The 14,008-nt window shown below is 43.0% G+C and overlaps 1 protein-coding gene across 2 annotated transcripts in view; it reads right to left on the bottom strand.

The window, feature by feature from the left end:
- The window catches only part of WDR72 (WD repeat domain 72), an 896,838-nt gene that overhangs the window by 576,650 nt on the left and 306,180 nt on the right, over positions 1-14,008 (bottom strand). For both annotated transcript variants that reach the window (XM_069222448.1, XM_069222449.1), the window contains one exon: positions 6,654-6,899. In XM_069222448.1, coding sequence (XP_069078549.1) covers positions 6,654-6,899 — 246 coding nt within the window. The remainder of the gene's footprint in view (positions 1-6,653; positions 6,900-14,008) is intronic.

Genomic DNA, 14,008 nt, shown 5'->3' with positions numbered 1-14,008 from the left:
AGCTCCTTCCCAGCCATCCAATCTCACCTGCCCACATCCAATTACTTTGTGCACTGGCTCATAGCAAGAGACATCACAGGAAAGCCATTAACAGTCAGGTGACCTTAGACACCAACTTTCTAAAAGTGGCATTTTCAAAATAGCATAGTATTTTAAATCAGACTTGACCATTAGGTTGGATTTTTTCCCCAAACTGAGGTTATGCATTGTAAGGAGTTACACTGTAACCCAGAGCTTTCTATGTGAAAGCCAGACTTGCTACAGTGAAAACTGACTTTGTAGGTGTTTCACTACCAAGACATGCAAACATCAAGGGCCAGATTACGAGTCTATAATTACAAAAACAACGTGGCTGTGCAGTCGGTTCGCACTTCCTATTTATACGTATTTTGTAAAAAGAACAAAGTGTCCACAAATTGTATGAGGTACTATACAATAGTGACTGAAAAAACCCAGTGACTACACTCCAAAAATATACGGTGAATAGAGAGTAAAACCATATCAAAGAGACATGTCCCTCTATATAGGCACACAAGATCCAAAGTGAAAACTACGTGGACAAGCTGTGACCTACCCTGAGACCGGATGTATACAAATATTGTCCAAGTTTTGACATGTTGTATATGTAGTTCTTGAACGAGGAAAGATCTTGACGCTATGAAGATTAAGTCCATAAAAATCAGTCTTGTGTTACTAAATAACCCATACGACCATGATAAGCTTGAGTGAAACATAAATGAAGAAACCACAATGCTGGTGTAAATCAATTAAGATTAAAACCACAGAGAAATCTCCATATAATATAAAACAAGGCCAATCGCAAGAAATTTGTAACTCTACAAAACAGACAAAATAAAGTATACGGACAAGCAACTCTCCCGAAACAACTGTCGTGAAGGGTGGAAGACGGTAAAGTGATTAATAAAATAACCGTCTTTTACCAAAATATAAAAGTGATGCTGCAGTTGTAATATAACTCAAGACACATGAACTACCCCATACACGTAAAGAATATGAAAGTAGTAGTAAATAAGACCACCAAGGACATCTACTTAGGCATTCCATACATATATGTAGCCACAAACGTGTTTCAATGATCGACTATATCAGTAACACCCTAAGAGAAATATATTTGTCAATCCAACCAAAATCAATATTGCCAATGCGTGGAAAGTGGAAATATGAAAAGAAAATGTGATCACAAAGGAAACATTGTATCATAAAAACAAAGTCTGTCCCCATAACAAGATCTATAAAGTAGTAAGAACTATCACAAATAATATATAAATTGCGGTCGCAGTGCACCAGTTGCCATGTAAACATACTGTCTTTAAAACAGTACAAAACACTTCAGAAGACTCCGTCTATAAAAACCTTGTCATGCATAAAACCACTTGCACCCCATGAGTCGTAGATCAAAGGGTAAAGACCCAGTTGTAACGCCAATGAAAAACACAAGCGTGCGTCTTACCTTAGGGCATTGTGAAAATGCACGTATGGAAAAATTCGGCTAAAGGGTGCCACCATTTTGTCATGTATATATAGAAGAAATAATGAACAGAGAGAGGACTGTAAATGCAAGGTAAAAACAAAGAGACGTGAGTAAGTATGTGATGTTATCATATGTGGCAACAGCGAAACGTACAGAAAGTGTATACGGGACCAGTGTGTCAACATCGGATAGTGCACCGTGTGATGTTATCAAATGCGGAATGCACAAAAATTATATGCGAGACCAGTGAATCAGAAAACAGATAGTGCACCGCGTGATGGAAAGAAAAGTATGCAATTGTGCATCCACTTAAACACAGTTCATAAATCTCATTCATGTGTACACAACAGTCAAATAATCAGATTGAAATATTACTTGAAAAAACTTAATAGGTGATACCCAAAAAATATTTTACCTACAATGAATAGCCATCAAGTAATGTAGCCCCTCGTGTGAACTTATGCTGCAGTAGAAATTACTGAAAAAAGATTGAAACAGTGTGATCACAAAATATTTTCAACCAAAACATATCATCTGACATTAGATCAAACCCGTCATGAATGTTCTCCATAACTAAACCTTATTGAAAACCAGAAATGTGGAAATACTGCAAAATAAACATAATAAAAGTGTGTGACAATCACATATGATACAAGAGCATTACAAAAAAACATGTAGATCCTTTTCTGTATTTAGCCCTTTCTCCACTGCTCTCAGTTTCAAAATCCATTTGCTCTCCATACGTCTTAACATCAAAGTCTTATTACCACCACGTGGACAAGTTCCCAATGTGTCAATACCATAAATCAAAATTTCTCTTTCTCCATGTGTTGAGTTACAATGTGCTGCGAAAGGTAGTCTGTGTTATGTCTAATGGCCCTAATGTGCTTCTGAAGTCTTTCTTTAAAAGACCTAATAGTACTGCTGACATAAATGAGTTTACAAGTGTGGTCACTGGGTTTTTTCAGTTGCTATTGACTGAATATTTCAGGATATTTTCCTTTCTATTTGATGCATGTGGGTTTGCATGTATTCACTGATGTACTAACTCTTTTTGTACATACTTCGTGCACATGTAGCACTTCAATCACGGGTCTCTTGGTTTGGCAACTTAAGTGAATTATATTATCTGTTCATTGCGTGTTACATCTGATTGAGGAAACATTTGTTTTCTTTTGCATATACATTCTATAGCCTTGAAAAAGTCTTGCTGATGAAACACGTGTTGGCTGTTGTATTCCTGGACTCATGATGGCTGTTTTCCTCATGAATTATTTGGATGAGAATAAAATTGCTAACACACCTACCACGAGTTGGTGTTTTGACGTCTACAGCAAAAATGAATGGACTTTTGTGGTGTGCCCTGGTTTGACAATATCCAGATTACGAGTCTGGTGGTCTCAAGACCGCCTGACTCATGCTTGCGGTCAGACTGCTGTGGCTGTGGTGGTCCAACCGCCACATTACAAATTTGGCAGTTGGACCGCCAAAAGAACCCCATCTCCACCAGGATCTCTGATCCTGATGGGCTGGTGGCGGTCTGGGTTGTGATCAACCAGGATGGTGCTCAAGTCAGAGCCACACTGCTGATTACAAACATGTTCTCAGCTAGCCTTTTCATGGCGGTTCAACTGCCATTAAAGGGCTGGTGGAGAACAAGTGCTGGGGACTACAGGGTGGTCCCTGCACTGCCTGACGACATTGTCCTCCTCCCCAGCACAGTCAAAATGCGCACTCTCTGCTAAGTAGGCAGTGCGCATTCCAAGGGCGTTAGGGAGGCACCCTGTGCTAAGGCATTGGACTCAGCTCCATGTGGAGCCGAGTCCAATGCCGCTGCATGTTTTCCGCTATGCTGACCAGCAGAAACCTTGGTTTCCACATGTCAGCCCATTTTAAAACTCCTAATAGGGCAGGTGGGGAGACCGCCGCAGAGCTGCAGGTTTTCCGGCCGCCAAACTCATAATCATGCCCCTAGTGCACATGTTCTACTTTTTGAATACCAAGCTCCCAAGCTCCCTGTTATATGGACATCTGGTCCGACTCTAGGCTTGATTTATAAGTATTAAAAAGAAAGGCATAGCCCTGGTAAAAGGTTTATTTTGCAGGTCGAAATGACAGCTTAAAACTATACTGCAGGCTGCAATGGCAGGATTGATACATGTTTTTCAGTGTTACTTTAGTGGGTGGCACAATGAGTGTTGCAACCCACTTGTAGAATACAATTTACAGGCCTCTGATAGATATAGCACTATATACTAGAGAATTTTAAGGTGTGAGCCTATTTTACTATGTTTAAAAGATAGAGTACAAGCACTTTACCACTGATTAGCAGCAGAAAATCGCAAATAGTCCTATGGCCAACATAAACGAGTCAGAAAAAGTAGGGTAGTGAGGGCAAAAAAATATGGGAGAATACCATGCAAACAATGGTCATTTCTAATCCATAATGTAGTGATAAAAATTGATAGTAGGTTTCTTTGGGAAACCTAATGTTACTTCAGGTGGTTTGCAACAATGAGCCAGGCCTTGCTCAAAGAAATGTGCAAAAGTCTAGGTTTACCAGTTTTTGCTTTTAGTTAATTTGCTTATGTAGAATGAATGTTATTTACAGCATTTCCAAGCAAGAGTTAGTCAAAGTAGGTTTTAAGTACCCGGGCTTTACTAATGAACTTCTATGCTGCTCACTCTCTAAACACCCAGATATACTCCCTGATAACGTCTGGCCCCGGACAAATAAGGGCAATCCAGAAGCATCTCAGCTGGTGCATAATATTGAGTATATTTTGATAATAGAATCTCCTATGTATTCTGAAATTTAGGAAAGTGAGACACGGAGGGCGAGCTTTCTCAGTGAAGGCAGCACAACTATGAAACAAGTTACCACACCCATGAAAGCCAACAAGCACCATCTGGGGTAACAGGTTCACTCATTATTTTATTTCTTCTCTAAGGCCTTGCCTACAGTATCACATGGCTGCTATTCAGCCCATGTTCTAGGTGTTTGGTCACAAGTGTAGATAGCTGCCAAGAACTTGTGGAATACATGAAGGAATTGGCATGCATATGTGACAGAAACCCATCCCTTCCAATAGAGACTGACCAAAGCAACTGAAAACTCACTAGTACAAACTTCAGGGGAAAAGGACAAAATAAATCAAAGTAAGAGAGGGAAAGTCAGAATGATATCAATTCTCAGCTTTGGGTGTCTCCATGTTGTCTCGCCTTTTGGTAATCTGTGCATCACCTGACTTCAGAGGAGATTTCAGTATGTTGCATAGAAGATGATAATCTAATAGTTATAAAGGCAACAAGTTCACTTCAAGCATACACTAAGATTAAACTGTGATGAACCCCAAGGAATAACAGAACACTTACTGGAATTCAAGCACTATCAAAGAACAACTGCAAGATGGATAACTAAGAGAGCACTAACAGAAACAGGGAAATTGGAACAAGAGGACACTGGTAATAGGGAAACACAAGGGACTGAGAAGTTAACAAAACAAGGTGAAGGAATGCAAAAGCCAGTGAATAAACTAAATCATGTAGTGGAAGCCACAATCACTCACATGCAATGTTATGAGGCAACATGGTCAATGTTTCTTGATTTTTTCTGTTGATGTAGCCTAGGATGACCCATAACAACTGTTTGGCCTAAGTGTCTTAAAAGGGTAGATGACCTGGAACTAGTAAATACTGGAAAAGCAGTCATGTTTTTTCCAAAACCCTACCAGCCTATTCTCCAAAGTCACCATTCCTTGGATCAGTCTCTTTCTCGCCATTCTGCTTGAGTTAGGTCTTAACACGCATTATGGCAGGCACTTTATGTTCTGAGCTGGGTGTCTAGCAGTCACAGACGGTAATTTAATGAGGGAGAGGGGTAGGGGAAGTTACACACATGCACACATACAGCTCACTCACACCCATTGTTGGACTTTCTTGCTTATGCAGGGTCATACCCAATCTTTTTGCTTTCTTATATGCATGCACCAAACATAAAACAATAAATAAAACTTACTTCAAGTCCAGCAGCTCTGACAAAGACGCCTCAGAGGTCCCAGAAGGGTGGGATGGCTGCCAGAGACCGGAGGTCATGCAAATGAGGGAATGCAGCAGTCCCAGTCTCACCACAAAGTGAGACTGCTGACCCCACCAGAACAAGTTGTCACTGATTGCCACTCATCCCTGGGAACTTCAGGGCTTAAAACTAAAGTGTCCCGGTCCGAAGCAATTGGTGACATTCCACCTCATCATGAGGTGGAGCGCTTGAGGTAACTTTGCCAGGCTCGAGGCACTTTTGCCAGGCTGAAGAGGTCAGACCCACAGAGCTGTGACTTCTTCAGCTCAGCAAAGTTCAGCTCAGTCAGCCAGGAATCCGCACACTTAGCACATGTCCAGCTCCTGGCTGCCTGACCTGAACCTGAAGAGTATCTGTCAGGCTGACTTTTGTGCAGCCTGACAGACACTCTTTAGATCCGGAAAAAGGCAGGGGACGTGGCCAGTCAGCCGATGTGGACATGCCTCTTCTTCTCACTGTGTGCTTGTGATAAACACTTCCCAAATGACCCGTTCCTGACAGTAGCTAAAGCCATGCAGTGGCCTAAAAAACAGTGCATTTCACTTACACAAAGTTAAATATGCCAACAATTTATCCTAAACAGATACTAGGTTTGTTGATAGGCACATGCAATGAGAACTGTTTATCAGCCTCTTACAACGTACAGGTCCAAAATGTTAGCTCTGCAGGTCCATAAAGGGCAAATATTTATTTATAGATATATGTGAAATAGATGGTTCTTACCCTGGGGAACGTGTTAACATATAGTGTGTGAATGTTTCATTTGTCTTGGCTACAGTTCTGCAAAGGATCGAATGCATAAGTTTTGCACAGTGCAGGCAAATGTTGAAAATAAAATGGCATTATTGTTTACAAAAAAACTACACGACTCATCAGTTATGAAGAATGATGGAAAAGAGAGAAAGCAAAACAACCTCTTACATTCTAGGGGGCATTGCTCGAGTGAAGGAATTAACACGAACACTAAGGAACAGGTTTCTCCTGTTTGTGGTACTTGTTGGTCAGCGTAGGGTTTTATTTTCAGCATCATTGTGACTATGCAGTCGGCATTGTATGTACAATAAAATTGTACTATTAAATTACCTTTTAAAAGTGAATATTCCTGTAGAAGTCTGGTTCGTATAGCATGTAAAGCAGGTGTAATAATAATTTTTCCATCTTGGCAGCCACATACTAATTTATCCAGGTTCGGTATGTATACAGAAGAAGTAACTGCTGCATTCACAGTTCCATTTTCAAGGACACAGAGATGATCAATTATGCCTTGAGACATCCTTCCATTTTGATCAAAAATTTCTTGAAGAGTAATCGAAGTTGCTAGTGGAATTTCTGAAAGAAATAAGGAGCATTTCATGTCAACATATTAATAATAATTTTAACAATGCAGGTGTTTCCTGTTATACAGATGCATCTGTTGAACAACAAAATAGCACAAACCATCCTTACTCTGCTTCTCATCCTACATCTTGGCTTTCAATTACATTTTCCTGGCAACTTCCTTAACAAAGTATCCCGAGTCTATAATGTCTGCTGCCTTTTAGTTATCATTTTACAGCTTCATTTAAAAATTCCCATTCTTATCTTCTGTACTCCATTTCATATCATTAACTTATGTCGCCTTATTATTTCCACCTTTCCGACTACCTTTGCTAATTTTCATGTTTGATTTCCCTTGCCTCGTGTCAGACATATTCAATTACTGGCATACTCTTCTTTATTTTATCTGTTTCATTACACCATCCTCCTTCCCACTCTCTGGTCCTGATTCTCTCATCTGTTCCTGTTATTCCTTGTGAACCAAACTAAAAAAAATGAAATTGTCTTAAGCAAGTTAAGGGAAAAAACATTTTAAACAATATGTTAACAAAGGTGAGGTACGAGATGATCATTGCTCAACAAAACACTGGCCGTATTGACTTAGGACAGTTACTGACAGTAAGTTATCGGTAATGCTGATATATTTCACAAATCTAGTGGTCATCTGAGGGTGCTACATAGAATCAGTGCCTGAAGAACCAAGCACTTCAAGGGATCATGAAACCAACTCTTCCGAGCAGTTAGGAAAACAGGGCACATAAAAACAATATGCAAAACAAACTGCATCTTGTAGCCAGAGAGTCTGAAAGGGACTGGACAGCTTACTCCTAAATAGGATTCTCTTCGACGGTGGGCATATCATTTAGGAACAAACCAAGTATATGAGGGTTTGCTGATAATTATAAGGTTTCGCAAACGCACGGATTTGGACCAGTGACGTGGAGTTTGGTAAAAAATAAAACATTCTGTAATTATGACGGTAGACCAAGTCAACAAAAATTTGCAAATTTCATAAGTGCTGCCTATGCAGCAGTGGTTCTAGAGAAGCATTGTGCATTTCTCTGCCAAAGTGTTAAAAGCATAACCTGGAGGCGAGATGTTGTCGAAAACTAGGCCACTAACACTGCCCAGATACTTATAAATAGACACACATTACATTTTATTAATGAACCAGATATATTTTTTTCTTAGCATTCAGGGTTGCTAGAACACTCAACCAAGGTGCCAGCCTTTCATTGTACAGTAATCTGTACCATGGTGGCCATTCCTGGCATGCATGGTTTTCGCTAGAGTTCTGCACAGGCTTTGGCCCTCGCTATCCAGCGTAGCTTCAACATTGGCCATCCTTCGCCACAGGGTTGCTGCAAAAAGGCTGCACAGGCTTTTACTATTCCTGCATGACACTCTGCTCACAGCTATCTTGAAGGGGCCCCTCTCCTGGCACACTGGGGTCACTGACTTGAATCTACACATGGGCAACAACCTAATTGGTGCAGCAGCCATCTACTTACACCTCGCACCAGGAGTCCACTCAGTAGGGTTCCCCATAATACCCCACTTCCTCTAATGCTCTCCTGTTCCTCACAGGGCACAATGGTCTTGGCAAGCAGGATGGTGCTCCAGAGCAGGTGGTCTTTGTTTTCCTGGCTGATTTGCTTCTAGTTCTGGTCATCAGCATAAGTCTTGCAAAGCTTCCTCTCCTCACATAGCTTGTCTGGCTGCTTGGCGGATGACAAATATTTGGGGTCTCAACTTAGCCTTCTCATATTCCATTTCCAGACATCAAATATCATTTAGGGTATGGGTTTTTGAAGGTTTGTGTTGGGGGTTCTACTTCTATTGAAGTACATACTTCCCCTCTCCATCTTCCTCTTAAAAAGCCAATTGTCACAGCAGGAGAGACTTCAAAGCTGAATTGAAGATTTTGGGGCCATATGTACGAACACTTTTTCCCATAGACACAGAATGGGTAAAACCCTTTCATACATCTGGCCCTTGGACTGTTCACGACTGCGAATGGGTCAGTTGGTGGCAACTATTTGTCGCTTGCACTTCCCACCAATATAAAGTTCCTTCAATCTGACCTTACATGCTGCGTCACTGACCGCTTGCTGGGAGTGCCATCGCAAAGTTCCGACCTGACCATACGTGAGGATGACAGGATCTTCACACGGGAAACATCCTGAACAACTAGGTCTAAACCACTACTCGCCTGAACCACTACTGCTAAACAACTAAAAAGTCTCTACAACTAAGTACTGAACAACTACTGTCTAAACAACAATTGTGCCTGAGTAACAATTGCCTGAACAACTCATTTTAAGGTAAGGTTTTCTTTTTGTTTTTTATGGTTTATTAGTTGTTTAGAATATATATATACATATATATATTAGTTGTTCAGGCAATTGTTATTCAGGCACAATTGTTGTTTAGACAGTAGTTGTTCAGTACTTAGTTGTAGAGACTTTTTAGTTGTTTAGCAGTAGTAGTTTGGGCTATAGTTGTTTAGGACCTAGTTGTTCTGTTACATATTCTATTCACACTACAGCAACAACCACCGTTGACACCAGGCCTGCTCTTCCCACTTCATTGATGACTGTCTGCAATGCAGCCCTGCCCCTTCACTGTGAACGGTCTCCAGCTCTACTGATTGGATTTAGTTGTTTTGGTTTTGATTATTTATTACATTTTGCTTTATTTTTCTAAATTGGTATTGGAAGTTTTCTTGAGTTGTGTTTTCTCTTTATTACTATTTGAAGTGCTGCATAAATGTTTTAAATGTTGCCTCTAAGCAAAGCCTCAATGCTCTCTCCCAAGCTACCACAGGGCTGAGCACAGGTTAATTTTGGGTTTTTTGTGTCTCACCCTGACATGGATTGTGTTTTTTGCATGAGTACGGTTTCACTGCTTTAACCAGAATCCCCGTTTCTCACATCAAATAATATTCAATCACTAGTAGGTGCATTGCACTGAAAGTAGACTAAGATATTTCAGTATGTGTGTTGGGGCAGAAAAGTCATCTGCATGGTAATGGATGTTTACCCTTGTCCTGAGTGCCTAACCGTACTGTTGTCTGAATCCCTAAAGTGATTTCTGTTTTCATAGTCAAACATACATCATGCATGTGGACCATTTTCTAGGCCTGTCTCATGGTTTGCAGTCTTGTTAGACCAGAAAGGGCACCCAAAGAGCTACCCTCATAGTGCAGAAAAGGGTACCATCATCACTGGTAGTTAAGCAGCATGAGCAAATTAGTGGCAGTATACCATATAGTGATCAGTAGGAGTGATCAGGTCAATTTCAATCTCTGTCACTGGAGTGAGGTCAACCACTTCACTTACCTTTTTTTAATGTTCTAGTGATGTGTGCTTAACTCATCTCCTTTGGCCTACATTGGTTGGATGTGAAGTGATGCACAGTGCAGGAATGGTGACACTGCACTGGATGTATGTGCGCCTGGGAAGGGTACAGTACAGGGATAGAGCAGATTGTGCATGCATGTTGGGTGCATACATTCGGTGTATGTGCACCTGCGAGAAGTACAATTCATGAAAGGTATAGGGGGTCATTACGACCCTGGCGGTCATGGACCGCCAGGGCCGGGGACCGCGGACGCACCGCCAACAGGCTGGCGGTGCATCCAGGCCTATTCTGACCGCGGCAGTAAAGCCGCGGTCAGAAAAGGGAAACCGGCGGTTTCCTGCCGGTTTTCCCCTGGCCTGAGGAATCCTCCAAGGCGGCGCTGCAGGCAGCGCCGCCATGGGGATTCCAACCCCCTTACCGCCAGCCTGGTTCTGGCGGTTTTGACCGCCAGAACCTGGTTGGCGGTGACGGGTGTCATGGGGCCCCTGGGGGCCCCTGCAGTGCCCATGCCAATGGCATGGGCACTGCAGGGGCCCCCTAACAGGGCCCCACCAAGATTTTCAGTGTCTGCACAGCAGACACTGAAAATCGCGACGGGTGCAACTGCACCCGTTGCACCCTTTCCACTCCGCTGCTCCATCCGGAACCGGCATCCTCGTGGAAGGGGGTTTCCCGCTGGGCTGGCGGGCGGCCTTCTGACGGTCGCCAGCCCAGCGGGAAACTCAGAATTACCGCGGCGGTCTTTTGACGTCGCAGCGGTATTCTGACGGCGGTACTTTGGCGGGCGGCCTCCGCCGCCCGCCAAAGTCAGAATGAGGCCCATAGTGTTATGCAGCATGTGCAAGGTGAATGTGTGTGATTGCAGTGCGTGTGCCTGCAAGTGGCACACCATTGCAAAATGCAGCAAGGCTACAGTACTGAGCAGTGCATGTAGAGTGAATGTGTGTGCTGAATGTGTGTGTGCCTTGGGTGACAATACAAGGAGGTAACAGTACTGGTGTGTGTGCTGTGTATACACACTGAATGCAAGTGTATTCCCATTTTGGGAAGCTCAGGCCTGTATATTGAAGACATTAGGAGGTAGAGGAATCCCTCAAGACAAAGTTGGGTATTGATGCATTCTTGTGAGCTAGGTGGGCCACACTGGAGAATAGATGGAGAGAAACTCTGTCTGTGAACTTCAAAGGTTGCTCTTTGATCTAGTTAGAGATCACTAAGAAGGGGCCTGGACACATCTCAGGAAGCAGACAGCGCTGGCAAGGGGATCATAAAGAGTAGGGCTCGGAGCCCAATATTAAACTTTTGATGTGCATATCACTGTTGCAGACAAATCCAGATCCCCCATGAATTAAACAAACTTATCCAACAGTAGTTCTAACCTCCTGGCTGTGCAGGTTATAAGCAGCGCATCATCTGCGTATAACAGAACTAGGAGAACTCTTCCACCTACCCAAGGGCATGGTACATGAACGGAGAGGAAGGCAGACTCCAGCCTGTTTACATACGAGATAAAGAGGAATGGTGAGAAAATGCACACCTGGTGGACACCACAACTAGTAGGAAACTACCAGGTACTTTGCAGCATCCTGTTAGAAATGCACTAAGGCAGAAGTATTAGAGTGCAGGTCCACTAAAAGGGCATTGATATTCAGGTCAACCCCCATCTTGGCAAGCAGAGCCCACAATGTCAAGTCCATTAATACTAGATGCAAAGATTGCGACTGGTCCACCTTGTATTTATTGATAATCAGATGCAAACATTGGTCAGAGGTAGACCTACCCGACCTGAAACCAAATTGAGCATCACTCAAAATATTGTACTTATCTGCCAATTAAAACATAATTATCCTCCCAAGACATTTACAAAGGCATATATTGATGATATGGGGAGGTAACATTGGGGATAATTTTTATCCCCCTTTTTAAAGATCAGCACAATCACAGCTGTAGACCACAAATTCATGGCCCACACCCAGATGGCTGCATTCAAAACCTGTCCTCCACACCTCCATTTCAGTCATGGACAAGTCTGGTGGAATTCCAGCTGGGCTAGGAGCCTCATTCCAGGATGACGCTACAATACCCTGATTGACTTCTTCTAGGGAAGATAACTAGGGGGGACCTAGCTGGGACACTTACGTCCCAGTCACTGAACCCCACCAATAAACCAACTTATCCATGGTGAAAACCAAATTATGGGATTCCAAAACTTCCCCAACCTCAAACCCTCTGAGTGGGTGAAGTGAAGGCCCTCAGAAAGCAAACACTTGGGCTTCAAAACATCAGAATCAAGTGGAGAGTCACTTAAGTGATGATTAAAATACCCCACAACACTGTTAATTCTCTCCCTGAAGCTCTCTCACACAACATGTTCAGGGACAATTTCAGACATGAAAGACTGGTGATCGTATCATAGCCTCTTCCCCCGGTATTGTAAAAATTGATAAAAGCTGACAGAGGAAAATCTGGAATTAAGATCAATAGCCCCTGCAACATCTGTGCCCCCCAATGCAGATGACAGATGAGTCTACTAAACTCCACTGCAGTAAATATGATCAAACATCCGAGCCCTCCCTGCCACCGAGGGACCTTCTAGACAAAGATAGGTAGTATAGTCCTCCAGGACAAAGCTGTTCTTAACCTTCCAAATTTCCTGAAGGCAAATGATCTGGTACGTTCTAATGAAATGCACCCGGGTCAGATCAGTAAACTTAGTTGAGAGTCTTGTGATGTTCCATGACAATAGATAGTAATGGCTTAGGCACTAGGGTTGTACTAGCCACCGGAGACGGCATGGGGGGTGAGGGGAACCCAGTCAGTCACACAGCTCTAAGTTATTTAGAGGGGTGGATCTATTAGAAAAGATCAAGGGTGAGGGTAACCTAAGTACAGTACACACACTCACTGAGGGAGCCCAACCCTCAAGGACCTGAACCACAAGGTGAAGGCAGACCCTAACTGGCTTATAAAAGAAACCCAGCAGGAGAGCAATTATGCCAGGTGGGCTACAACTCCTCGAAGGTGGCAAACAGCCAAAACTGCTGCAAGGGTTGTTAGAATTAGGGTTGTTAAAATTAACCACAACACGGGTTGTTAAAATCAACCACCACACAATCCTCTCCCATATTTTCTCAGCTGGGCCCACCCACACCACCCACCCAACCCTCCAGGCCATTATGATAGATTCCGGTAGCCCACAGCCCCCATAAGAGTTGAACCAATGCACCACACTGTTTTTCAACTCAAAATAAGTTTCCAGGCTGAATTGCAGTGAGGTGGAACATTCCCTAGAAACACAACATAGGGAGTCACCTCCTGAGGCAAATTGAGCACAACACCAGGGTTCTTCAGATCAACGGCACCGGGCTACATGAACTGTCCACTCTTCTCACTGGAGCTGGGGAGGGATGGGCCACTTGAGACTCCACTGACATGTCCGAGGCTCAGGGGTAATTAGGAATGAGCCTGTCCCCACAGACGGCCTAGTAGAACAAGGACCTGAGGCAAGGTGAACAGGATTGGTAGAATTAGGCTGAACTATTGGGTCAGACTGCCTGCAACAGCCCCATTGCTGAATTTTTGTGGGCCAAAGTCTCTGCCACCTGCGCCTCAAGGTGAGTGAGCCCAGACAAAATTGGATAAATTTTTGCGTTTAAGAGCTCCTTGAGCACAGACAATTTGCTGGTGAGAATTTGGCCACCCTCTAACTAGGTAAATATATGGTCAGTCTGGGTGGTTGCATTAACCCAGGAATTACA

The sequence above is a fragment of the Pleurodeles waltl genome, chromosome 3_1, assembly GCF_031143425.1.
Source record: "Pleurodeles waltl isolate 20211129_DDA chromosome 3_1, aPleWal1.hap1.20221129, whole genome shotgun sequence".
NCBI classification, from domain to species: Eukaryota; Metazoa; Chordata; class Amphibia; order Caudata; family Salamandridae; genus Pleurodeles; species Pleurodeles waltl.
This window is presented reverse-complemented; position numbering and strand designations above follow the sequence as displayed.